At 45.7% G+C, this 26,726-nt stretch overlaps 1 protein-coding gene across 17 annotated transcripts in view; it reads left to right on the top strand.

Annotated features, from left to right (window-relative positions):
* LOC122574924 (transcription factor 12) overlaps positions 1 to 26,726 on the top strand; it is a 111,146-nt gene that overhangs the window by 78,573 nt on the left and 5,847 nt on the right. For 11 of the 17 annotated variants that reach the window (XM_043743150.1, XM_043743158.1, XM_043743157.1 and 8 more), the window contains 7 exons: positions 19,157 to 19,241; positions 21,849 to 21,985; positions 23,804 to 24,070; positions 24,343 to 24,507; positions 25,290 to 25,349; positions 25,918 to 26,070; positions 26,686 to 26,726. The exon at positions 26,686 to 26,726 is cut by the window's right edge and continues 77 nt beyond it. In XM_043743150.1, the coding sequence (XP_043599085.1) occupies positions 19,157 to 19,241; positions 21,849 to 21,985; positions 23,804 to 24,070; positions 24,343 to 24,507; positions 25,290 to 25,349; positions 25,918 to 26,070; positions 26,686 to 26,726 (908 nt within the window). The remainder of the gene's footprint in view (positions 1 to 19,156; positions 19,242 to 21,848; positions 21,986 to 23,803; positions 24,071 to 24,342; positions 24,508 to 25,289; positions 25,350 to 25,917; positions 26,071 to 26,685) is intronic. The other 6 variants (XM_043743151.1, XM_043743154.1, XM_043743161.1 and 3 more) reach the window with 6 other exon arrangements.

Here is a 26,726-nt window from a genome sequence, read left to right as displayed (position 1 = left end):
GTTCGTCCGTGACACAGGAAACGAGTTCGTCCTTCTTTCCATCCGAATTCATTTGGATCTGCTAATCGGATCGTTTTTTAAACGGGAACTCGCGAGCTTCGTTGCATTCGCGTGTTCCTTTCATCGTGTCGCAGCTTCCCGGACGAGAATATAGGACCTTGACCTTCGAAGCTGCGAATCATCGATCGACGTGCCCCTATCGTTCGGTCGCTCAGAATTCAGGAAGCTTTCGCGATCGTTGAATCGTGAATGGATTAACGGTACAGAAACACTGTTAGAGAGGAACGCCTTCTAATTGTACGAACCAGCTTATCTGCCGAGGGAATCTCCTTTTCCGGAGTGTCACGCGATATCGGTAAATTTCAGGGCCGTAGTTGGTCCCAATCAAATTCAGCAGGATCGTTGAATCGACCACGTGCTATTTTTTCGCCCGATCGTCGACGCCGTGGATCGGGTGGACCGTCCGAACCGACAAGCCAGCTGTAAAGAATCGCCAACTGGCAATTAAAGCTCGACGCGTGTTGCGTTTCTTATAGGGCACCTTGTTCAAACACCTTCTGAACGTTGCACTGCCCGTCGATACAACGGCGTCGAAACTTCCGTATCCTAAAATTCAACCCTGAACTTTGCACGGAATAATGAAACTCGTTGTATGTATATCGGAAGGTGTCGTTGTTATTTGATACAATAAATGGGAGACTCGGGAAGGATAGTTCGACGGATCATTCTCCTTCAATCGGTCGTTGTTTTAATTCGTTGATTGAAAATAATTATCGTCCCTGTTTATTTCGAGGGTCGACACGCGACTGGAGTAGCGTGACGCGCGGTTGTAACTTGTTAACGAGCAAGTTTTACGCAACGAACGCATTGTTTGAGCTTACTGTTCGGCAAACGGCGAATTTTACGTTCATATATAATTACGTAAGGTATATCGATCGGTTTGGACGATTCGGCGCGAGTTATTCAGAGGCGGATCGGGTCTTTCGTTCGTGGCCGATAGACTTCTAATTTCGTCGAATAAGGTCAGAAAAGGTGTCCACGTCAGTGTGGTCGTTTTGGTAGCGCGTTCTTCCGACCAGTTTTATTGGCACGTATAACCACGTTCCCAAAGGCGACAGGCAGTCTGGGCCAATTTACTCTTCCCTGATTAATTCTTTCGCCGGCCGAACAAAAGGAGAACGTCCCGTTAGCCGATCCGCCGTTGTCTCTTCGTACTAGAACTTCGAGTTGCCAAGACTCTTTCAGCTAAAACTCGTTAGTCTTATCATCGCTGTTTTTAACTCTTACTGCGTATACCTACGATAGCTCGCAAAAGTATTTCACGGTAAACAATCCGGGATATCGGATAGGTGAAACACTAACAAGTTTCGTTCTGCGAGCTATATTATCGCGACTACAAAAATTGGACAGACACTGTACAAATGAAACGCAGAAGCCGATTAAAGAAAACGCCTTACTAGGAAGTAAGGATACGTTTCCGGAGCCACTGTGACAAAATATTATTTTATCCAGATACTGGTCTGTATTTCTCGGATTGCTCTCGGTTATTTCCCCTTCCAAGAGCTGTCGCTGCCTGAAGAACGGCGTTACGTTGTCGACGGCGGCAGGCAGTCTGGCCAGTTTACTCTTCAGTGGCTAGTCCACCTCTCTTCTTAGTACAGCCGTCCTCCTCGTATCCGCTCTTTCTTTCTCTATCATCTATTTGCCGAGCCGCGTAGCACGATCACCTCTCGGGGCCCCGTCCTTGTCGCGCACCTTTCAGGTACGCGAATCGTACCTGCACGCGCGTGCACTACACGTCGTTCGCGTACCTCCCTCGTTTCTCTTCTGCTCCTCCGGAGTCCTTTAAAACCGGTACAGTACCGGTAGAAAGCATCGGCCCCGAACGCTCCCTTCTTCGTCCTCCGCTTCCTGCGAGCTTTCTCGTGTCGTTTCTCGAGACCTTCGTCTTTATTCTCTGCCCTCCCCTCGTCCGCCTCTCGTTCGCCTCTCTCGGCGTCTCGGACGCTGCAGCGTTTTATCGTTTCCTCGTTTCGTCCCGAGGACGATATTTCACCCGAGCGAATCGAATCTGTCCGAAGATCGTCCGTGTCTCTTTTTCGGATCGCGAGCCGACACCGGGAAAGTTAATCCGCGCACGTACGATCTATTTTTTCGCAGTCGACTGGACAATTTCGTTTCTAGCGAAATTATCTATCGGCTGTATGGTATACTTTTTTTTTTTTTTTTGGGAAACTAACGTTAAGAAGGAAGCGAGAGAAAGTGCTTCTATAAATAAGAAAGCGTAATTGTTTTATTAGGTTTGCTCGTGTCTCATCGCCGTTAATGAGTTTAGTTTCTTCTTACGAGTCTTTTCGTAGATGTTCGTGGAAAAAAGAATTCCGTAGCTGGTAGGGTTCGTCGAACGAGTTGCGTACAGTGCCGTGGCTCGTGGCACGGTGTAACACGAGCGTGTCGCGATTCGAAAGGGTACGTTGTCGCGAGCAAACATCGACGGATATCTAGGTGAAGGTGTACGATTAGGCATCTCGCGGACCGTGGCACGGGTAGGTACTAGTTTTCGTTGAGCAACCGCCAGTCGATTCTGGAGCGCGTTGGCTGCTCGATTACGCATGCCGATTCCCCTCCTCGTTCGCGTCCTGTCGTTTTCCACGCGAAATCTCGCGGACGATTTTCTAGCTGTCGCTAGCGTTACGTAAACGCTTGGCTTTTTTCTCGATTTATAGATACCGGTATCGTGGGTTGCGATTCTTGGTACGAGCGATGTTAAAAAGATTCTACGATTCGAAATAAGGAGTCAACGATAAGAAAGTTGCGTTGGAAGCTTCGTTCTTTTTCTTTTCTTTTCTTTTTTTTTTGCTCTCTTTATTATGATCGAAATTATGGCCATAAATGATCGTAAATGATCGTTACTCGCGGCGATATCTTATACGAGGAAGCAAGTACGTACCATGGACGTATCAACGATTCGATTCAAAGATATTAATCTAAGTAACGTTGGAGAGAAAAAGAAAAAAATAGGAAATGTCCCAACGACAAGATCTCTGAGCGAAAGTACCTATGTGTATATATAGAACTATTTGCTAGCGCTATTCTACCAATATCCAGGAACTAGTCAATTTTCTAAGTAACAACAAATATAAAGAAATATAACGTCATACCGATCTAGTCAGCCAAATTCCTGAAAAGAATAAAAATTTGTGAATCTCGTTTACACAGCTGTTTCGATCAAGGTTGCTTTCACTGATTGGCTATTTAAAGATAGGAAAACACGTCGATTCGATGATAAAATATTCCACGAGGTTTTAGAAAAAAAAGAAAAAAAGAGATAAAGCGACGATTTCGACGTTTTTACGCGAGGTTGATCGACGTCGATATTTTTGGCTATCCAGCGGCCTCCTTCGTTTCACCGATATTTGACAGGTTGCTTGGACTTGCACTGGCCTGTGCATTCGCTTTCCTACCTGTTGCACGTCGGCCTGGCCAGTTTTTCCTCGGGTTTACCTCCCCCGGATGCCGTGACCCGCTCGACGCCGCGGGGGTGGTAATGCGGGCTCGTATTTTTTTCCCCCCCAAGACTACTAAATTTCTATATAATTTCCAGTCTCTATCGAAATTCTAAATCAAATCGGATATTCGAATAATTGAGCCAATTATCGTTACACAAACCCGATTCTCTTTCTTTCGATCGATTCCCTATTCTCGAAACCGACGATGAGCTAACTCGTCATTCGGATAACAATTTCTTTACCACGAGTCCAAGTTTTTAACGTTTTTGTTGCCGGTAAATTCTATCGTATTGGCATTCGCGAAAATTAAATTTTAATTACACGCACGCGAATCATAGAGGTCGGTCCGGATATGGAAAGGCCTAACGATCGCAACGATCCAGTTAAATCGTGCAAGTGCAGTGGTAGAGTAAGAATCTTGTAGCTTTGTTTCATTTTCGTAGAAGAATGCGCGAATAAGACGGTAGTTTCTGTCTCGAGAAGAATCGATTCCCCGACGCACGGAAGTCGGGACAAAAGAGCCGATTCACCGGTGGCGGCCTCCTTCCTAATCCTCACAAAGCGCCTCACGTCGCCACGAAGTCGAAGTTTACTTTTCGTGCTCAAACATAACTCCGGGCCTTTCGGAAGTGGGGGTTTAAACACACATAATCCACCGTTTTCCGCCGTAACTCGTAACTCCCGCTCGTATTTTCTCTCGTTCCTCTCTTTCTCGGTCCCCTCTGCCCCCGGACTTCGTTCCATCCAGGGTCCCTCGCGGTCCCTCCGCTCCGTGAACGAACTATTTCTGTAGCTCTGTGCGCGCCACGCGGCAACGAGAGATGCAACGATGCACGCGAGCACTTTCGAACTGGCGAACGCGAGTATGTGCGACCGTGTTTCAACGGGAACGCCTCGACTTTACTCGTTCGAAGAATTTTAATTCCTCGATGGTTCGATATACGGCTCGTCGATCGACACGTCGTTTCTTCTTAATATCCGCAGTTTACAATTTTTCTCATTCGGCGTTAGGAACTAATTCCAGCCAAGTTTCTCTATCGAGCCTCGGTCTCGCCGATCCAGCGAATCCTAAGATCGTCAAAGATCGGACGAGGTTCGTTCGATCGGATCATCGTTTACTCTCCGTGTCGGTAATTTGGGGCTATTCTTGTCGTACAACGTTAGAAAAATTCCAGTTAGGTTTTTCTAGTCTTTGTCGGACTGGGAATGCCCCGAGGTACTTGACCTCTGGTAAAAACGGGAAGAAACAGGCGATTAAGATATCGCGATTAATGCCCGCGCGGAACGGGAGGGAGCAGATAGCTTGCAGCAAACAACGCCCGCCTCGATGAATCAATATACACTTCTGTTTTTGACGATGCCCAGTGCGGTCCGGAATAAATCTCGCTGTTGGAGCGAGTCCCTTTTCTTCCTCGGAACACTGGAACGTCTCTGTTGATCCGCCGTCGCGTCGGCGAAGAAAAGAATCGGCAACGAGCGGAACGCTTTCGTCTCGTGCGCGACAAGGCTAAGCTAGCGACCACCCACTCTCTCTTTCCGTGATCGTTCTAGGAAATCCTGACGCTTTATAGGAACGAATAATAGCATCCAGAGTATCACAAAACGATAACGACGAAGATTTACAAAACAATTCATAGATAGAACGATTACGCGAGCATTCGATAGAAAATTCTTCGGTGATCGTCGACCAGGCACGGCGTGGATCGTCCTTCCGCTTAGTTTCTTTTCATCTACGCCACTATCTAGTATCCGATTATGACATAGAAAAATCGTTCTATCCGCTACCGCGTCTTCCCGATAGAATAATCAACGAACTTGTGACTTTTTTTAACGCGTTTGTACAACTTCGTTCGTCTCGTTACCATGTAGATAGGTACCGATAGTTTTGCAACTTGCGATACGCAAAATTTCGCCAATAGCATCAGTTCGATCGCGTGCAAGACACGTCGTTGGTCAAATCTTAATCGCAGAGATCGCACGATCGCTTGGATCGCTCGATGTTTGGAAATTTTTAATCCGTCCGATCCCACGTTCCATCTCGCGACTCTATGGAACTGTCTGTATGGAACAGCGCAAGAAAGAACATGAGCGTAAAATTGTTATCGACGTTCGGCCAAGTTGGAGAAACTGTATGTGGCGCGGCGAGCGTAGCGGTGCAACGGACGCGTGTAAACGGGACGACGAGAGTACAGTCTAGGGCCGAGAGGAGAGCGAGAGAGGGCACACGAGTGCGTCTACATGCACGGAACAAGCACGTTCTCGTGGAGGGGTAACGCTGGACCCAGGCTCCGTGTGGCGCGTAGCTTATGAGCCGAGTAACAAAACCAGTCGTCTCTGTACTGGCTGACCAGCTGCCCGTCGCTTCTTGCCTTCTAATCCTCTGGCGATTGTTTTCGCTTCGATCCTCGCGACGATCCGTCGTCTCGGCCGCGAAATCGCTCTCAGATACCGTTGCCCGGCTCAATTCCTAATTTAAAGTGATTCGTTCGATCGACGTCGGAACTTGAGTCATTCTTCGTGAAATATCGCCGAGATTCGTTAAAATCTCAACTTTTTTTTTGAAAGTGATGTATCTTGGCAGAGAGCAGGTCGAGAAGAAAGAGATTCTAGAATGGAACAATTTTATCGGAAACATGGTTTTCATAGTTCGTGAGATGCTTCGCGATCTTTTACATTTTGTGAAATTGTGTTCTCGAAGAATAGGGGCAGATAGATCGAGCCAAAGTGAGAAGTACATCTACCTTCTGTAAAATTCAAGGCCAGAACTATAAATACGCGGCGAGTAAAAGGAAAGAAAATTGTGTAGCGCGATAGGATCCACGAGGGATCCACAGCGAGATTAGTCGTCATCGGGAAGCTTGAGGAACAGGGTTGCGATACGCGGTGTGTTAACGCGCTCGTGAAAGTCTCGTGCGGCGAAGTGCGCAGAAACGCGAGTGTAAACGCATTGTTCAAAAATAGTCGGCGTGGTCGAGGGCCGCGGAGGCTGCGATTCGACGAAAGTCTCGAGCGATTCGAAGAATCCAAATTAAAGGGAACTCGGGAGAGGCACTCGCGGTTTCGCAAACTTTCCTCGCTGATTAATGATCGTCGTTGGGCGCGCGGCGAGCTTAACCGAGTAACGTGAGAAGAAGCGAACGGAGAAACGCGTCGCCTGCGATTCGAGCGATCGCAGTTCCTCGCAGTTCCTCGCAGTTCCTCGCAGTTCCGTGCAGCGTTAAATTGAATTAAACGTCGAGACCCTCCCGAGAGAAAGACAAGCGCGGAGAGGATGTCTCGTCCTACGCGAGATTGTTTATCCTCGCGTTGCCGGATACGAATTTATCTCACGATTTTGCACGATTTTCTCTAATACCATTGGCCGCGCGAATTGCTTGTCCCGAGAAGCTTTCGCAACGCGTTCGAATCGAAAGAATCGATCGATACAACATCGATCGGAGCAAGGGTTCAGCGAATCCAGCGGCTCTGACGAGCCAAACAACGATGTTTAATACGAATTCGTGTCGAAGAGACGAGCGATCGGTCGACCGTCGATCCTGTTGGCTGGATCGCGATCAACGATAAGGACCAGAGGATCCATCGATGCATCGATCCGCGAGCAACAAAACGTAGATGACTACTCCTCTATAAATCTGTTATTCGTATCCCGATTCACTGCGAAAAATTCAATATGGATCGTAGCTTCAAAAATAACGCAGACTTCAAGATGAACCAGCAGAATTTTAAACTGAGCGATTTTGGGATCAAAATGGAGCCGTGTTACGCGATCGAGCAGTGCAGGACCGCCGCCTCGAGGTACGCTCGAATCGCCACTGTCCAGTCGCAGCAGATGCAAATGAGAACTGGAAGACTCGGTTCAGGAAACAACGGTTCGAGTCCTCTTCAAGTCGGCTGCAGTCTTTCTCAGTTACCGTCGAACTGCTCCGCGTTAACGTGCAACAGTCAGCCACGAAGGAGTCCGAATCGATCGCAGAACGTATCCGGGGATCGATTTCAAGCCGCCAGCCCGAACAACTTGTCCGGGAATGTGTTACAGCCGGCCGTCTCCTCGGTCCCATCTCCCGGCTATTGGAACCAGTATGGCGGACAGGAGAGCGGGGTAAACGTCTTAGTAGAGTCGTTTTGCGGAGAATAGCTGGCGCGATGATGTTGCGCGATTTGTCAGGAAACTGTTCGCCTTCGGTCATGCGTGTAATCGACCGTTCAAGCTTTGAAATATCTCTCATCCGCGAACACCGTGCCTTCGGATCGTCTTCGCGTCCCTCGCCAATTCCTCTACGAATTTTCCATTCGAGTTCCGCTCCGAGTCAGATTCTAAACTCGCGGCGCACGCAACAGTGCAGGATTAGAAAGAAGACGAGTTTGACCGCGAAGAGATGTAAAAGGCGCCACTTAGCCTGCACATCGGACGACACAGTCGACTCCTTAGAGTTAAGGTCAACCCGATTAAATTCGTACTCTTTTCGTCCGCCTTCTATCCAGCTCTACGTACGATGGATGTGACGATTTTACGATAACCGGTATCGAAGGAAAGTCTCGCGTGGCACAAGACCGGCTGATTAGTCGCAGACTGCGTAGGACCGGTTTGGTACTCGTACGTGACTTCCAGCCGACTCGAATCTTTTATTGCACATACCACGTTCTCAGCGTGCACTTGCCGTCGTTTATTCGCGGGGAGATTCAGTGTTGAGCCTGTTGGAAGGGAAGGGATGTCGTTTTTAAGGGTCTCGATGATGTCATACCTAGCCTGTTCTAGCCTGGAATATTCTAGAGATCTAGATTACACCGTCGCGTCGTATCGCGGTGACTTTTAAACCCAGGATCATTTAACGTTACCTTTCAACGCTATTAAATCGCGGATTTTTTGTGCGAGTTGGTAATTTTGAGAACGTAATTAATAAGATAGCATGCAAGTAAAAGTAAAAGTGTGTGTTTCACCTACCAATTATGATAAAAAGCACTACGCTTTGGACACTTTATATATCTTCCTCACATTAGGCGCATTCTTAGTGCAATTTTGCGTTTTCAAATTTCCTACAAACGCACAAAAATCACGATAGCGGTGTCTGAAAGTGCCAACGAGAAATTTCCAAAGTTTCTGTGGCGAGTGCTTGGAATACTTTGGCGAGCCATGGGTATATTTCGAAAGAATTTCAAAGCGGATTTCGTGGCAGGAAGCGGCTCGCAGTCGGAGCTTTAGCCTCGACCTAACCTGATGTGCCGCCACTCGTATCTAATGTTTGTCTCTCCACGTGGAGTCGTATTCACGACGCGTTTCGCTCGTCCAGCTAATTAGTATGTGCCGTGGTGGCACGTATTAGGTGGCGGTCACACTTGCATACGAAAGACGCGCGCACACAAGGCACCTCGTTCACCAATACTCTGTCGACAACGAAAAAATCGCTCGCTGGAATTTGAAGAATCTTCGCACACCGTCCCACTCGTTGTCAGTTTTCTTCGTTCCCACCTTCTCGAGACGTTTGCGATACCCCGCGTTTTGCATTCTAGAGAACCCCTTTCACCGAGCTTGGTCGAGAAAGTTTACTCGAGTAGAAACATTTAGACAATCGGGAAATACCGTTTCTCTTAAGATTAATCAAATTATGAGGCATCGTTCGTAGCCCATCGTTAAAAAATATTTGTCTTGGCTGGCGTAGACACAATGCCAGTCATTCTACTTCGATCGAAAAAGCCACAAACTTCTCCCATAGGGGTACAAGTTCTTTTTATTTAACTCGTCGTTCTATAGCTAACAAAAATAACCAAAGTTGCGCGAAACGGGGGATGGAACGCACGTATCGATCAGAGAAGGCTAGCTAACTCGTCGATTACCGTTTCTCCAACATAACAGACTTTTTACTTGGGAATCTTTTATTCTTTTGCCTATTCCCCTGCCTATTAAAATCAGATTACATTTTACTATCGCGAAGAAACCGATCGCGACAAAACTAACAAAAATTGATGATTTGTCTTTATGATCTTTTGATGACGAATTTCACGGTTATAGCAGTTTCTATTTAAAAGACAGTTAATCCGGTTAAAGATAGTTAATTGATAATCGTAGTTATTAACTCGTGTGTTCGTCGTTAGAGATAAATAAATACGAGTAGTACTCTGGGGGAATGGCGATTGAACGTGCATCGGTAGAAGATAATTATATTGATTAGTCGGCGAGATCGTTAAAGTGCCTTTGATCCCCGTGTGTACCACTGTCGTGTACATCGGTCGCCTGACTCTGGCTGTGAATAAGATTTATATCTCTTAAGATAGCTTCTTTCCTTGCCCCGCCCCTCCATCTTGATTTTTCTGGTAAATCGACGATGGTAACGCGGATCGAAAAATACGACGGATTTATTACCCTGGTAATTCCTCGAACGTTAAAATCGCTCCAGCCGCGAATTAGTTCCCGGAAAAGCGACGCTTCTGAAACGCGTCGACGATATAATTTCCGAATCGTCGAAAGGTTCGAGAACGTAAAAATGATCGCAGATAAAATAGTTGAAATTATACTCTAATTAATTATTAAACCGATCGGATGATACTTTTAACCCCGCTACAGTCTTCGTTTTTTTTTTATCAGCACAATTTTATTCTCTTTAACGGGCAACAAGATTTTTAACGTCTCAAGAAAAGGTTTTGTCGCACACCACGTCAACGACGATTCTTTCGTTCGTACTTGTAAATTTGTCAACGATAGAGGAGTTCGATCGCTTCTAAAGCGAATCGTGAAACGCATCAGGATCAAAATCTGAAATACGCGTCCAGATTCAACTTCTTACGAAAATCTCGGCTTACGTCGGTATAATTTTCAACTCGGCAATTATTATGGAGAGACGCGGTTATGAAGGAAAAAACGGAATGAAATATTCCGGATCGGGCGTGGTGCACGTCCCACACTGTAGAGTCTCGGCCTGTCTCTCGCCTTTCTATCCTCTGCTCGCAACGTTCTAGCCACGTACTCTAATCGGTATCGGCATCTCTCGATTGTCTCAACTCGAGTCGTTAAAATATCAAGCACGTTTTTTTTTCTATCGCCTGGAAATGAGCTATGAATTTTTCACGGCATACCGAACACGTTTCCTCGTCGCTGGATAGAAAAAAGTTGCTCGTTAAACGTCTACATTGAACGAATCGTCTCTTGGATCGGGAATACATCTGCACGAAATATCCTTTTTTGTGAAACCTCGTTGCCGTGGTCACAATTACGAAACGTTTTCCACGAAAATATAGTGGAGGAAAAACTCGCGTTTGTTCAGTAAAAACGTAGGCTATTCACGTTCCATTCCACAAAATGACGGAGAATCGACTGTCGCATGACAGTCGAATGACCGTCGATCGACTTGGTATTAACGATGAGCAGATATGTTCGGATTAAGAAAAAAAGAAGCGCTACTTTCAAATAGTAGGCCTGAACGCGACAGATTCGAAGCTTTTACTTTGTACTTTGGCAACTTACTTAAGTACTTTGGCAAATGAAAGAAAATAGAATCGGGCGGTGGTCTAGCAGAAATAAATTGTACGATCATATTGCCGAAATCATTTTTCTTTGCTGTCATTGACGTCCGCTTCGCAAGTATTTGTTCCGGGGTTGGAAAAGCGCTCGCGAAGATCGAATACATCGCAAGTACAACGAACGATTCACGCTATGAGCAAGAACAACTTTTAATTGCGCGTAATGATAAGTCAAATATTACCGAGGACGGATTGAAACAATAACGATAACAATACCGAGGAAATAAACGTAATTTTTTATTCCTTGCGGTCGGTGGAGTCGGGCGGAGAATAAATTTTCGTGGAACCGGTGGCCCGGAGAAAAGTTAAATAGGGGTGGAAAAGTGGGCGGGTGGAAGCCTGGAGCCTGAAGGGAATCGCTTTATTTTCAAGGAAAAAGTTCTCCCTTTGAGACTGGCGAAAAAGGACGGGGTCCGGTCTTCTGCCGAGAGCGAGAACGCGATAAGCGATCGTTCGGTATTCCGCGCGCGCGGTGACGAGAGAGGAAAGTTCCTCGGCGCGGAGCGTATATCGACGCGAGCGGAACTGCATGCCTCTTGTAATTCTGCGCGGCCGTCGTCTTTTATGCAGACTTAAATCACATTCTCGAGGAATGAGTCGACCCTTCTCCTCTTCCGAGGAGAAACGCTCGCGTTTGGTCGATTCTACCGGGTGATTCGATTCCGAGTTCTGTTACTGTGTACCTAGGCAGCTGTTCGACAATGACGCGACGCGACGCGTCGCGACCAGGCGACTCGCTCGATTCCCTATCGATTTGATCCTTTTGCGGGAGGCTGATTTTACATGGATTTCAATCGCATTCTGATTCAGTGAGTCAATCTCTCTGGAACCAAGAAAGAAACTCTCTCGTATCGACGAATACGTTTGCCACTCCGCGTTGCTAGTCATTTTTATCGCCAGGAAGAAAACCGCGGCCCGTTTAAGTTCGCAGAGATATTTACTGGGAAATTGATTCGAGCGGAACACGAATTGCGTTGCGTGGTGAATCGTATTTTCGTGCCAAGCGAGCACTAATTTAGCATCCGAACGAAACTTCGTTCGCCGCGGGCCAGGCTTACCATGAGTTAAGCTCATTGTAACCTAGATTCGCCGTAGACGAGGATCCACCGTGTAGATCGCTCCTACGTCTACGTCTACGTCTACGTCTCGTGGATATTAGGCGTTCCGTATCGCGTTCGAGGTAATAGTTTAGATTCCGCCGTAGCCCAATTTCTCCATAAACCAACCTCGTCAACCGATCAGATATAGGCCAATCTAGATTTCCTATAATTTTGACGCGGGCCATGCGTGCGGGATGCCTTATAACGTAGCACTGCGACAATCGGATTCTGCGTAGTCCACGTAACCCGTAACTTATACCTACGACCGTCTACGCCACTGTGTAATATAGGTTTAGTATAATCTAGCTTCTAGGTAATCTAGCTCTACCTTTACAACGTACGACACTGTGTAGCGCGACGTTTCCGATAACGTTGCTAGATGCGTATTTATCGTAAGTGTTGGATTTAGAATAACGCTGCAACCACGTAATCCGCATTTCGCGTACACGCATCTCGCGCTCGAAATTTTACTCCACAGTCTCTCGATGCTTTCACGGCCTAGGTCGTTACGTTTTACCTCGTTACGCATTTCCTGGCCTAAAACAGCGTTAAAAACAGCAACAGCGGTTAAGTATGCCAACCGGTAGCATAATGTTGTCGCAATATCGGTACTTTTGAAGAGAAAGAAAGAAATGAAAAAGCTATCGGTACGTGTGTATTTAATACCGAAAGCAAAGGAAAAGCAGAAGTTGGAAGTATAAGAGTGATCAACGACTTTCTTCTCTTATTCTTTTTTTTTTATTTTTTTATTTTTTTATTTTTGCTCGAAAGTATTAGCGAGATGCGGTGAATGTAAGCGAGAAGACGCGTGTTAATCGAGGCCTGGACGCTTCACTCGTTAAAAACCGATCACGTAGGCCATATCAGCCAACTAATTGTTGATTATGCAGCCGTTTGTCTTGGCTCTCGCTATATACGCGATAACGATACGCCTAATAAATAATGTAGACGTCGTGGATCTCTAGTCTCTTTTCACGTGCTGCGCTGCTAGCCGAGGCACCCATTCGGAATTACATATGCACACCTGCGCTGTGTGTTCGGAACGTTGTAAACCGACGTATACCTTACGCCCGTGGCGGTTGTATTGGTACCGTTGCCACCGGATCCCTCCATCCCGTGTAAACGGCCTTAAGCCTCTTACGTCAGGTTTCCACGAGTGGGTACGCCTGATAATTACCAATTAGTGGGTGCCAATTAAAACGGGAAGCTTTCGATCGTACCGCTCTCGCGATCCTCCAACACCCTTCTTCTCCTTTATCGTCAAGATTTACTCGTCGCGATGAATTTTACCACTCTCCCTTCTTTATTCCCCTTTTTCCCTCCTTCTCTTTCTCTTTCTCTTTCTCTTTCTCTTTCTTTGAACTGCTGTTTACCACGCGTATCGTCGTCGACGCAAGTGGGCTCCTTTGTTTGGGCTACCAACTCGGGGTTTACTGTGAAACCGTTTAGTCATCCATTGCCTACAGATACAGAAAAATCTTACGCGGTACGATGTAATTTCACGAGAAACGGCAATTCTTTCTTTCCAGGGTGAAAATGAGAGAGTCTCGACGTTTTTACCGCAACGTGCGAATCCATGATTCGATGTGTTTCTATTTGAAATATTAAACGTAATAACAGTACGCGTATATTGTACACGTCGCATTTCGCAATCAAAGTGCATCGTATGAAAAATATAAACACGCAGGATGTTGGCGAGTGAAAATACAAAACTGCGAGGAGGAAGATATTAGAATTAATTGTTAAACATTCTACAGATAGATAGTCGATATTCGTCAGAGTTAAAGTTAAGTTTATGTCGGCGTCAGCACAACAACCGATCAGATGTCGGATGGAATAACGTCTACTAATGAAATCTCAAATATTAGATGGCATTGTATCTCGTGTTTTGCAAAACCGAGGCTCCCTCCGTTTCCGCCTCTTCTTGCCGCAATTTCTTTCTACGATACGATAAAAGCGATTCTGCGAAATCGGAGCCGCAGAACGCAGCCAGTCCAGATACCGAATCGCCTTCGTTAAGGAGTGTAAAGTTCGATACTCGGACTCGAATCCCATTCTCTCGTCTTCCCATCGTGCCCGCAATTAAAATTATGCGAAACGTCGAAACACGAAGGAGAAACACGAAGACGAAGGAGAAGAAAAAAGGGAAGGAAAAGAAGGCTGTCTCAATTTCTATTCGTCGCGGATGTTCGAAATGGCACAACCGGAAGTCGTCCCGTGTCAGAACATGCCTATTCCATCTACGGGTATTTCCTTTATGGCTGGCCGTTCCCTCCGCCATGGGAACCCATCGGGACCTCGTTCTACACGAATCGAAGAAACGTAAATTCAGAAAAAGAAAATACGAGAATTACCACGACGTTCTATCGTTCCCACATTCTTTCGCCCAACGTCGCAACGTCATGTAAAACTTTCATCCTTTTTTACCACGGTCGACGGAAATATAGCAAAAGGGAGAACGTGTCTTGATCGATTTTCGTTTTGGATTTCGTTGTCCGTTGTCCGTTATCCGTTTCGCTTTCGAAGGATTTGGTCGTTTTAAAGAGGAAGAGATCCGCCTTTCTTTGTCGGCGGTAATATACTCTGCGTGACACGAGCAATTCGCGTAGAAGCAAACAATTTCATAAAGGGGTGCGTGCACGGGCAAGCTCGTTAGAAATTATCCAACATCCATCTGTGACACGGCGGTCATTAGATTTAAAGACCGTTGCATCCAGCTTTTTTACAAATCGCCCGGCATTAATCTCTTTAGGTTGCCAGCAGCTAATGCCGAGGAAAGACGGATGAACGTTTTCGTCGATAAGACTCGTCGTTGTTTCTTCGCGTGTACGGGTTTACGTGTGGGAGAAAAAAAGCTGAGAAAAAGGGAATCTGCGGTACCAGGTGTCCAGGAGTCCTCCATTAAAATTTAATTAAATCGATAAACAGATACGTTATCGCGCGCGTTATCTATTGACTGCAATTAACCAAGTAGAAGACGCAAACTTGTTGCTTCTATGCCGCCGGTAGACAATTTAGAGGGACAACCTCCCCGAAGATACGAAAAATTAAAAGAAAGGATAAAGAAAACGGCGATAAACGCCGTTTACGCAGCTCATACATCGATCGCAGGAATCGTTTTATCGTTTCAATCGCATGCAGGTAGAACCGAACTAATAAAAATATGTTAGAATGCTGCTGGTAGAAAAATTCTCACGGGACGTTGGGGGACACCTGCTTTCGTGTATTTGCCTCTCGATAGGAAATAGTCTCGTTGTCAGTGCGGCAATTAATAAGGGAGTAATCGACGATCCATTATACTAGAGGCGACTCTTCGCTACGCACAGTCCTCTCCTTCCGCTTTTAAATTCATTTCCGCCCACGTGTAGTCGATCGAAGACGTCCAACGCTACAAGACGATGTTAATAAATTATCGTTTTAAATGTATTTCTCATCGTATAGGATGAAATTTCTTGGAATTCCTTTTGGCCTGGCCTTACGATTGTATACACGGTATATTTTACGAAAATGTTCGAATATTTATCGCATTGAGATCAATCGATTGTTTAAATACTTTCGTGATTTTTACGAAATATACCTATATTTGCCGTAAATGCGTAGCTTGTGGCTCCTATGTACATTTTCAGATATCTTTTACAAGCTTTACCAACATGATCATGATACTCGTGCCTCGTTACAGCGCTAATAAAATTTCAGAATGTTTCTTTATAACGCACACGACACATCCATAAAATGTTTCTACAAGTGTTGGAATATTTCCGTAAGCTACCGTAGTTAGGTTTCGCGAAACGTTTCGCGAGAAGGACTATTACGTTCAGGGAATTTTCAAAAATTTCTCTCACAAAATTTCCCCGTAATTTCAACGATGTGTCAGCCGATGACGTAACAGACGCGATATCTCGTCTCGAAAGCTGGAGAATAATTTCTAAGACGACGAAATAGCCGCTATGAGAACGTGAGACGAACATCACGTGCTCAATTTTCCGAAGACGTCACGTAACACGCGTAGCTTGCCCCGTACCAGCGACCCTTCTGTCCTATTTCAAACCTTCGGAAGCTAATTTCCCTGACAGAGACGTTTCCGTTCGTTTTCCCTCCTTTTCCATCCTGGCCGCAAGCCGGGGAACAAGAGAACTAAATCAATGTAGGACATTTATATTGGCTGGAAATCGCTGACTCTCGCCACTATGGACACCCACCGGGACATATTAAGATTTCTGATCCGGCTTGCCGGCCGTCGGACATTTTTATTATTGCGTGTCCACCGAACCACCCCCGCGAACCTGAGAAATAAAACGTGAATTATTGGCCACGCGGTGTCTTCTCTCTCGCCGCGGTCCGTCCGACTTCGACTTTTCGCCTCTATCGTTGCTTCGTCGATTTTCCGATCGAACCACAACACGACGGAGTAAAGTTGGCGTTATTCGAGCCAAGCTAAGTAATTTTACCTGGTAATTCGCTAAATTCGGTTATGCGTCATTTTTTGGCGATCTATATTTGAAGATGGAGTATTTGACTGGTTTTTAGCGACGCTGTAAACGATAAAACACGTGCTGTAGATCGACAGCTTCGCGTAGACTCATGGTCTTTTCTGCTTAGACTCGGAGAATCTAACGTTTAAAATACTCATCAAGAGATCCTTTCCATGTACGTGTCTCGGTAACGATCGAAAACGGAGGAAGAAATGGAATTGCGAGAGAGAGGGAGAGAGGGAGGGAGAGAGAGAGAGAATACAGAGAACCAGTGTGCAACGCCTATGCACGAAAGCCACCGGTGTCAAAGCAATTCATTTAAATTAATAGGTCCAGAGGCCGCGCGTTTATCGCGCGATTAGTAGCAGCTTTTTTTTCATGTCCCCACCCAGAGTGGGTGTTCGTATTTGTACTCTCGTTATCGACTGCTGTCACGATAAACCCGATGCTTTTATCGCCTACAATTATATGCCCCGTTCCTCCCTCGCGAGATATGGATGCGTTCTGAACGCTCGCTGTCCAAGATCTTTTGTTCTTAGAACTCCATAGATTTCGCGTCGCATTTTTCGCTTTTCAAACTATCACGTCGTCGAGCCTAAGGAAAAAAATAGTTACCTCGTCATCTCTGCAATTTGTTGCCTTGACTCTTCAATATCGTTCCGAAGCAAACGAACCTAGACGTTTATTGGTTGATATAGTGCAATTATGCAAATTCGCCTTCGAACGAAGCGAGAACTCTTGATAACCCGCGTTATCAAAAGGACGGATCTAAACGCATCTTAGCTTCTTGGTAGCAAAGCGTGTTCCGCTATTGGTTCCTATCGGCCCCACTACCCTCTCGGTCAATCGGCGCGCTGACGCGTAGTCAGCTCGCTCGCAGTCTCGCGTAGGCCTTCGCGTGGTCGGTGTCGAGTTGTCTCTTTGTTTCTTTCTTTCTTTCCCGCCTCTTCTCGTCGATTTCCAACGTTTCCACTAAGTTATATTAACGAGTCGTAAACTGAGAACGCGTATCGCGACGTTTCTTACAAATATAATTATTTATATAGTTTCCGTGAATATGCGGAAACGGCGATAAGATTTATTTCACCAGTGTGTCGTCAACAGCGTGTTAAACACGCGCCAGACGTTCAAACGAAAGTGGTGATTAAACCCGAAGACACCTTAAAACGAGAGTGTAGTACTAATTGTAAATCGCTTTTTCCTTGGCGAGGGGCGCGTGCGTCTGAGTTTCCTCGAGTCCTTTGGAGGAAATTTCGCGAGAAATTTCGCAAGTTGCAAGAAGGCGGAAGTTGCCAGGATTCTTTCGCGGCCCCCAGGAACCGCCGTTAAATTCGGCCTAAACGGCCATAGTCCTCGCGTTAGACCGAAACTTGTCTGTCCCTCTCGTTTTGTCGCGCTTTCGGTGGCACCAGGTGGAGTAGTAGGTGGTGGCGAAGTGGAGGGGCGCGAAGGAGAGAGAGAAGAAGCAGGGACAAAAGTTTTCGGCGGAACGGCGGCGGGAGAGGAGAGAAGCTTTCGCCGGGAGAATAAGGGAAGCGGCGTGGAATATTTTAACATATATCACGCTGAAATTGGGACGAGGGTATGCTGCCGCGAATCTCTCCTTCTGCGCCACTTTCCACCCCTGTGCGAGCCCTCGCTGGCAAATCGCCGGTTCCCCGCTACGCCGCCGTTATGTTGTCCCATCGCGCGATTTGACTTGCTTTCGAGAGGCTCCCACCATCCCTGACGATATGTTTGTCTACCCTGCTGACTACGGCAGCTACAGAATGGTAAGGGATGGAACGCGAATGATTTTCGGGTCTGACGTATCTTACTAGCAGCAAAATGTATTTGCACGCCATTGTATCTGTTGTAGCATTCACGTACCAATTAATTGAGGTGCGAGTACAGTGACTACCCATAAGCCTTTTACGTACTAATTAATTATTTAATCAGCTATATTGAATTTCGTATTCTCTAGTAGCAGTACGTACTACCACATGACTATAGAAATTTCATACTACGAAAGTACAATGTCGAGGCTGATAAAAATACGCTTCATTGAAAAACAAGGGCATGTGCGAATACTTCTTCTAGCCTGTACACCCACCCTTACCCCTTTTCTTTTCTTTATTAATCCTTAGGATATATCATCGAACGAAGTCACGTGTACGCTATCGCGTTTGAATCCAGTATATTTCCTTGCGTTCCAAAGATCGATGAAACAAAGGAAATTCCAGTAAATTAAATTACTCGATATTAGATGAAAAGTGGGAAAGTTATCATTGATAATAATTATAAGCATCGTTGTAGTTTAAACTATTTAATGTTTAAAATTATCCCTAGCTTGGGAACGCCGAAGAATTCTCTTCCAAGATTGATGGTTAAAGTTTCGACAATAACCTACTTATTACGAGTTTCTAATTTAGTTTCTACTAATTATTCGTAAGAATATGTCAAGCTATAATCGGCACATAACGCGAGTCACAGGATGAATTACATTTCGACGAGTATATTTCACGATAATCCCTCTATGCTTCTTATTCAAAATTGATAACCTCTGTCGTTGTTTTCGTTGCAGTATGGCTCGGATGAATTCGGTCAGGACTCTCCACGATACACCTCCCCCAAGGCTGCGGCCCTCTACGCAGATCCCTATTATATCGGTAAGTTATCCAGTCTTTTCATTCCTTCCTTAATAAATATCATAATCTTCACGATAGCAAAGAATAACGTGATATAACGGTAGTCGAGTGGCAAGAGTTGCAAAAATACAGACACGACGTTAACTTGAAATTCAAGCGGGGAAAAGGTATTACGGACAAAAAGGAAAAGTCGTTCTATCCTCGTTACCGTGTTCTCTTAAATTGGTATCGATCGTGAGTCGAAAATCTAGGCCGCTCGTTACCGGACACAACTAAAAGTAACATCGAGTCCGTTCCGTTGGATCGATCGATCGATCGATCGATCGTTGTCTAACGATCGACCGAGGCCTGGATCCAGCCTATCGGTTCTCCCTCGTTCGCGTACACGTACGCGTTGATCCAGCGTGCACGCATCTATATCAGTTGGAAATCGCGTAACGATTCAAACGAACGATAAAAGGGACTTTACGATCGCAGTAATATTCAACTGTTTAGCGCTGGCTCGTAAAATTCGCCGCCCTGCCTGTCGCGCGTAAAAACAATAACAATTTCTCTTTATTTGTTCGAACAGTGGCGTGTCCAACTCGTTCCGCGCTGAAATTCGCGGCTACGCGGGACGAGAGGAAAAAGTCGCTCGTGGAAAAGCCGCGACGGCGCGTTTCGCCAGTCAACTTTATACGATGCCGCGCGCTGGTGAGATGTCGTGCAACGCGATTAATTCTGCCACGTTTTTTCGGTTTTCGACCGAATCGTATTTCTCTCTTCTCGTATTTCTCCTCTAGAAAATTTCGTAACTTTCAGAAAGATAAGAAAGAATCGTCAACGAAATGCGCGACTTCTCGTCCCAATTTTATGCTAATGATCTTTTTTCCTTTCTTTTTTTTTTTCTTTCGTTTTCAAAGTTGTTTCCTCGGTTGGAAAAAAATGTGACTTGTCGTGTTCTTCTTCTTCTTCTTCTGCGTCCTACAGTTTTCTTAAAACGTAAAACATCTTTTTTCGCGACTAAATTGAAAGCTTCAGGCATAAGTAAAAAGTTCAAGGTCCGTAACAGAGTTAATGTCTCTCTCTCTCTCTCTCTCTCTCTCTCTCTCTCTCTTCCATTTTCTCTTTCAATCGCTGTCAACGTTATCATTCGCGATCTTGACTGCGCTCTATTTAACCGAGGATCCTGATATTTTCGAAACGAAGTCAGAAAATTTACAAACACGTCACCCAGCTCGAGATTAACGAAGGCAAGCATCCGCGCGTAATTCACCGATCGATACGAGAGCTTTGTTCTGGGTTCTATAAATTCCGCAAAGTCTTGCGAAATTCGAAGAATCGTTTCGCCGTTACCCGCGGTATTTTTCGAGGCAGTTCTCTCCGAGAGAGAAAGCTGGGAAGGTCGTCGAGCGCATCCGAAGTTTCCCGGATGGATTACCGAGGCGGTAAATCAATAAGATCGGTAAAGTTTCCGAGTAAAGTTGTTATTAAAGATCAGAGGGTAAGGAGGCTCGTTGGCCGGCTTCTCGAATACGTTCTCGGCTCGTGACACCCGGTAAGCGAGCGGAATACCTTATAAATGGGGGGAGGAGAAGGGCGAACGAAAAAGTTTTATCAGACATCGAATGCCAGTAGTTGGTAGGAACGGACGAGTAGTTTGGCTTAGTTTCAGTTCCCTCGTCGTGGAAACTCTGGCCACGGAATTATATCAAGCAAAAGTATCAAGAAATACGTTCCCGAAGCTTATTGCTGTTGTTTTCAACTGAAATAATGGCCCGTGTCGTCGTGCCGCCTATTGCCCTTTCTAACGGGTGTTCAAAGACGACCAACAAGTTCCATCGTCTGATAAAAAAATCTCGTTCAGTTTTTCTCTTCATCGAACAACATTTTCTTCCAGTCAGGAAATCCAATTTCATGGAACTTTCGATTTAACAGAATTTCAAGTATAAGTGATTTTCATCGTGACAATTTTCCAGTGGCTTTTGGGGCATGTAATTACCTAAAAATAGCATAGGGACGATCGGGGTACTTACCTGCTGGTCTCGTACAAGCGTAACTCGTACTGGTGTGGCGATTGGCGCAAATTATTACCAGGAAACCGATTAGTCGATGATATTGACTTTTGAGTAAGAAAAAATTACCGTACACGGGTTTACGGTTGCATTGACTGCACAGTCACAGTGCTGTCGTGTTTTAAACACTTTCCGCAACTAAGGAGTAATGTTCGCGATTCGGTTTCCGGCCGAGCGAAATAGCATGCGAATCGTTTGCATCCGCACGCTTTACCACCTCGCTCATGGTAATGCAACAAATAGTAGCACGTGGCGTTCAGTGTGCAGGGCATGTCGCGCATGTGCTCGAATAATGTCGCTCGTCTAATCAGATTAAAAGACACGTATAGAGCTGGAATGAAACTCCGTGGAAAAAATGCGGCTCTATATATAGTTCATTATTCACGATAGAAATATTATTATAAAGGTGGTGGACACGCGTATCGGACGAAACTTTCTTAACGTGTGATGCGCTTTTTCTCATACGTGCTATTTTTTATATGTCAAAGAATTATTTAAATCCCGTAAACGAATAAATCGAGAAAATACTTTAGCCCGTAGCTTATTGTAAACGAGTGTTTTCTTTGTGTTCTAGATGGGAACGCTGCAGGAACAGGTCCAGGAGACCCATGGACGGGAGGTGGCGGCGGTGTCCAGCCTCCGTACAGCGGCTACGCACCCCCTCACCTGGCCCAACCAGCCTATCCCATGCACCTACCCCACGACCCCATGGTAAGCGACTGCTTTCTTCTCTCCGTGCTTTTCTTTCTCTCGTTCGTACCCACGTCGTTCTCGTTCGTCGATCAATCACGCGTGACTACGCTCGTTTCTTCGGACCTGACATCCCGGTAACTTCACGATAGACAGGAGAGAAACTTCCCCCAAAAATTCTGTCGTTGGTCGACCAACCGACGACCGATTCGTCGTTAGAAGATTAAAATCTTCGAGCCTAATCTTCGTCCTTTCGAAGATCGATGCCTCTCGAAAAAACTAAGCTGTTCCCTCGTTTACTCGAGAAAAAGAATCCTCGCTGTTGCTTCGTACTTGTTAATAACGCCGCCACGTCACGAATTTCTTGGCTCTGCAACTTTCCGGAATGTTCGCCGATATATTTTCATCGCGGAGGTCGCGGAACGAGGGAAAACTTGCCGGTGAAGAATTGCAATCTCCCGGTTAGGCGTTCCGCTGCAGCGCCATAAATTCAGCCGGTTCGCAGCCATTTTTCCAATTCCTCTCCTTCGAAGATGTTCGACTCGTTCGACATCGTCAGAGTGAAGACTAGCCTATCGACGTTGACCTTAATCCTTTACATCCAAGGTGATCTAGATGTTAGAAGAGCGACGCGGACGCCGAACTTTTGTTTCGTTCTATTCTGCTTTTCGTTCGATCTCGGAGTCATCGATCACCACGTCGCTCCTCATACTCTGCCGATTCGTTGGCCTGATCCAAAGTGGTTGAGAAACACTGTTGACAGTGCTCCGTGTACTCGGAGCAACGTCAAATGACTCACTGGCTTCTATATATAGAACGACTCTCCCGCTACTCGGTGTTTCTAGTCAAGTGCAGCCTTCGTTTGATTTACGCCGTTCATGGTTACCACGAAATCCTCCTGTTCGCGGCACCCCGGATTCTCCTCCCACGTTCCTCTGCCTCCTTCGAACCCGTTCAACGCATCGACTCTCCACGAGTCTCTAATTGGTCCCGGACTCGAATCGAATTCGAATGGAGATGAGAGCTTCTAAGATTATCGCGTGCCATCTTTAGCTACTTTTGATCGCTAAAACGGCTGCGAGATAGTTCGGTAGAATTCGCCGACAGGCACGAAAGAAGCATCCTAAACCGGGTCGTCGAAAAGAGGGAATGCGTAGTTTATGCACGAACGTTTTACAAAGACGCACCCGATGCGTCCACGCGAGTCGAGACATCCCCGGCCGAAAGGTTAAACATTTACGATCCCGGTTTAACGATCCCCGTTTCCAAGAATCTGTCCCCCGCAGCAACGAAGGAACCCTTTGGTTTCCCAGTTCTCGATGGCCCGCTGGTGGACGTCGAGAAGCACGGGAGAAACACGAGAGAGCGTTACTCGCCGTTAGTTATCGCCTCGTTCTTTCCTTCGTGCGGCGAACAATTAACGGCGTTTCTCGGTCGTGAAATTGAGGGAGGGTCGCGTGCAAACTCCCTCTAATTTGTTGATAAATACGCTTCGTTGTTGAGCCGGAGACGATGACTTAAAATTAGACGTTTTACGAGCGAGCTTCGGTAGGTGCGAGCGAGGGCTACGCGCCACTAAGCGTATCCGATATCAAAGCCGTTCTGGCCCGCTCCATTATGTACCAGACTTGGATTCGAAAGGTCGAACGAGTCGTCAGTCAGCTAACAACCATTCCACGTCTCGTACCGTTTTCGCGGCGATGTCTTTGTCCCTGTCGTCTGCGACGATTATTTGGAACGGTTTGTTACGATGGCGGTCCGTCTGACAAATTTTCCACGTTCAAGCGACGTTTACCTGCTTCCTGTAACCTATATAATTGAATTTGTTAATAATTGCAGGCATACTCGGCCATGTCACCGAACGGAGAACCGGCGGCGCCAATTCTGGGCTCGGCGGTGACCAGTGCGGCCTCGCTGCCACCAATGTCGACATTCCGGGGTAGCGGCGCAGTTGCGGCAAATAGTGGAACCGGTGCACCATCCCCGGCATCGTTGCAATATAGTCATAGTCCTGGTGCACCGACTACCGCACCCTCCGCCCCCAACTCTGCACCCACGACGAACCGACAACCTGCTACGGGGGACAACCTCGGCATTTCTATCTCGGTACTATGCAGAACTGAAAAGAAAACTAACAGTACTTCGTTCGCGTCATTCTTCGGGCGACGCAATTAGTAAATGTGATCGTTTCTAAATCGTAAAGAGAGAGAGAGAGAGAGAGAGAGAGAGAGAGAGAGAGAGAGAGAGAGAAAAGAAATAGGCTATAAACGAAAATGCATGCGAGATCGAAGAGGGCTCTCTCGCCTTCTTTGCAACTTTGCGCAGTACCTGTCGTAATAGAAAAATCTGTCTAACCTGATTTTTCTATTGTTTTCAAGCAGATTAACCCCACGAACCAATCAGTATCGAGTTATAGCAGCAACCCATCCACACCAGTCAGTTCGCCACCACCCTTGACTGGTTCAGCGCCAGGTTGGGTACCAGGTGCTGCACCAGTTTCTCCACATTTCACGGCGGATCCCAACCGTGGAACCATTCACATGGTATGCATCAAAGCTTCGCTGTTAACAGTTTCCTTTTTTTTTTCCTTTTTTTTTTTTCAATTTGTTTCTTTCGAATATACTTATCTACTATTATTTCACCCGACACTTCCAACGAGACGAATTTGATTGTTTGTTGGAGAAACACACGCTCGGTCCCGAGTTTATTGGTGAACTAGATTTCAACGGTGGATCTCGTTGGAAAGTGACGGGTGCATCTCTGAACGCAGACACGCTTCATCACCGTTTCGACGCGCTTTAGAAACAGGTCAAGGACGTTCGTAACAGAAACCTCTCGTGCTCGTTCACTTCTCTTACGATATTTTATCGTCTGCACTATGGTGACTCGTTGAGAGTACACCCGTTGTTACACGCACTGACTTTATTTCTGCTCGGGGGAGGATCGGAATGCTTCAATCGAGAGCATTAGAACAAAGACAACGAGCGAATTAAGAAAGTCACAGTTATTTTTCTTTTTTCTTTTTTCCTTTCGTTGTTAGATTCTGCCCTCCGTTGCGCACTTTTGAATATTCGCACAAAGTAGCATGCACTCGACGCACCGACAATTCATCTCGCGTGTTTTGTCCACGTTGCAGACCACTTTATTATCCTCCCCCCTGTTCAGTTATATTCAAGTCGATCATCTGGCATATTTCATTTTTACGTATTACTTTTTTTCTTTTTGACCTTCATTTATCCCTTTTGTTTGTTGTGAACGCTGTGTTGACTTGGTTGTTCTCTTTTTTTTTTTTGGTTTTGTTGTTGCGTTGGTGTTGTGTGTGAAGCCGGCGCCTGAACAGCAGAGGCTAGACGATGCCATCGGCTTTCTTCGCGACCATGCCGAGGTGAGGACTGCCGATTTTTAGTTTTTTTTTCTCCCCCTTCTTGTTTGTTCTTGTTTCTGATCCTCTCTCACCAACTCATTCGTAACACACCACTTTTGTGCATGAACTTCGACACACGGTACGGAATTTACGACGCTCGAACGACACACCGCGAATATCGACGTTCGATCAAACGAATGTGACGTTCCCGGCGAGACATCGCGTACTTCTTTCTTACTTGCATATTAATCACGAGTCACGTTAATTCTCACATTGTTTGAACAATTTCTTATTAATAAGAAGAGAGGAAATTTGCACTGTGAGAATTAATGGCATGTCGAATTTCCGTCACTCTCATCAGTTTCCATCACATCGACTTTTAAACAGAACCCTGTCTCATTTCATACACACGCTTTCCATCATCTTGGAAGTATGTTTGATCCACTGTACCAGCGTCAAAGATACACCTTGATGATACGTTGCATTTAACGATCGAGCGATTAGCCTTGTATCATTGACACTGGCATCTTTGGTGATTTGAAATAAATGTCAAACAGCCGTGTAATCGAGTCGAATTTCGGATATTCTGTTGGTACAGGGTACGCGGATGGAGGAACGACTGGACGATGCCATAAACGTGTTGAGGAATCACGCGGAGAGCCAATTAGGTCTTCATTTGGGTCCCGTTGCTCCACACGGTTCCATCTATTCCCACACATCACCACCTCAACTAGACCATTTGGTAAGACCTCTCTATTCTTCCAAGCAATTGAGGAAATTTTTGGAAAAAGATTACACCCATAAGTGTAAGTGGCGAGTCGTGCAAATTTCGTTGAAAATTTTACTTCTATGTTCTTAATATTAGCTACCGTTATCAGTTTCAATCGATGATTGAAATGGATCTTAAAGAATTTCTATTCCTTTCCTGATATATTCACGAAATGAACGAAAATTTCATTAATTAGAGAATACACCGGGCATCTACTTAACTACATTATCGACAGATATTTGTACAAACTTGAATCCTTGACACAATCATACAAAAGCTGGAACCTAAGCAGAAATTTGTTTCGCTTGGTAAATATTACAACAACTATACCACTTCGGGCGTTTTATATTATTTCTGCACGTTATTACACGTATTTTGTGCATTTTGGTACTTTTAAATCTCTCGCCACTGCAATAAGATGCAATTCTAGAAGAACGAAGAAGAGTATTATTTCTCAAATTGTACAGAATTTAGATACAACATCCCATTTCTCCATAGGTATAAAGGTTGTTTCTTAAAAAGTTCCTCAATTCGTATTTATTTAAGAAACACGTCGAAAAGAAGTCAACAACGATCTCTTGTCCACAGACGAGTCCTCATCCTGCGGTAACAGTAACGCAACCTCAGGG

Source organism: Bombus pyrosoma, linkage group LG14 (genome assembly GCF_014825855.1).
Source record: "Bombus pyrosoma isolate SC7728 linkage group LG14, ASM1482585v1, whole genome shotgun sequence".
NCBI classification, from domain to species: domain Eukaryota; kingdom Metazoa; phylum Arthropoda; class Insecta; order Hymenoptera; family Apidae; genus Bombus; species Bombus pyrosoma.
The sequence above is the reverse complement of the archived record's forward strand: the minus strand, read 5'-3'. Positions and strand labels throughout refer to the sequence as shown.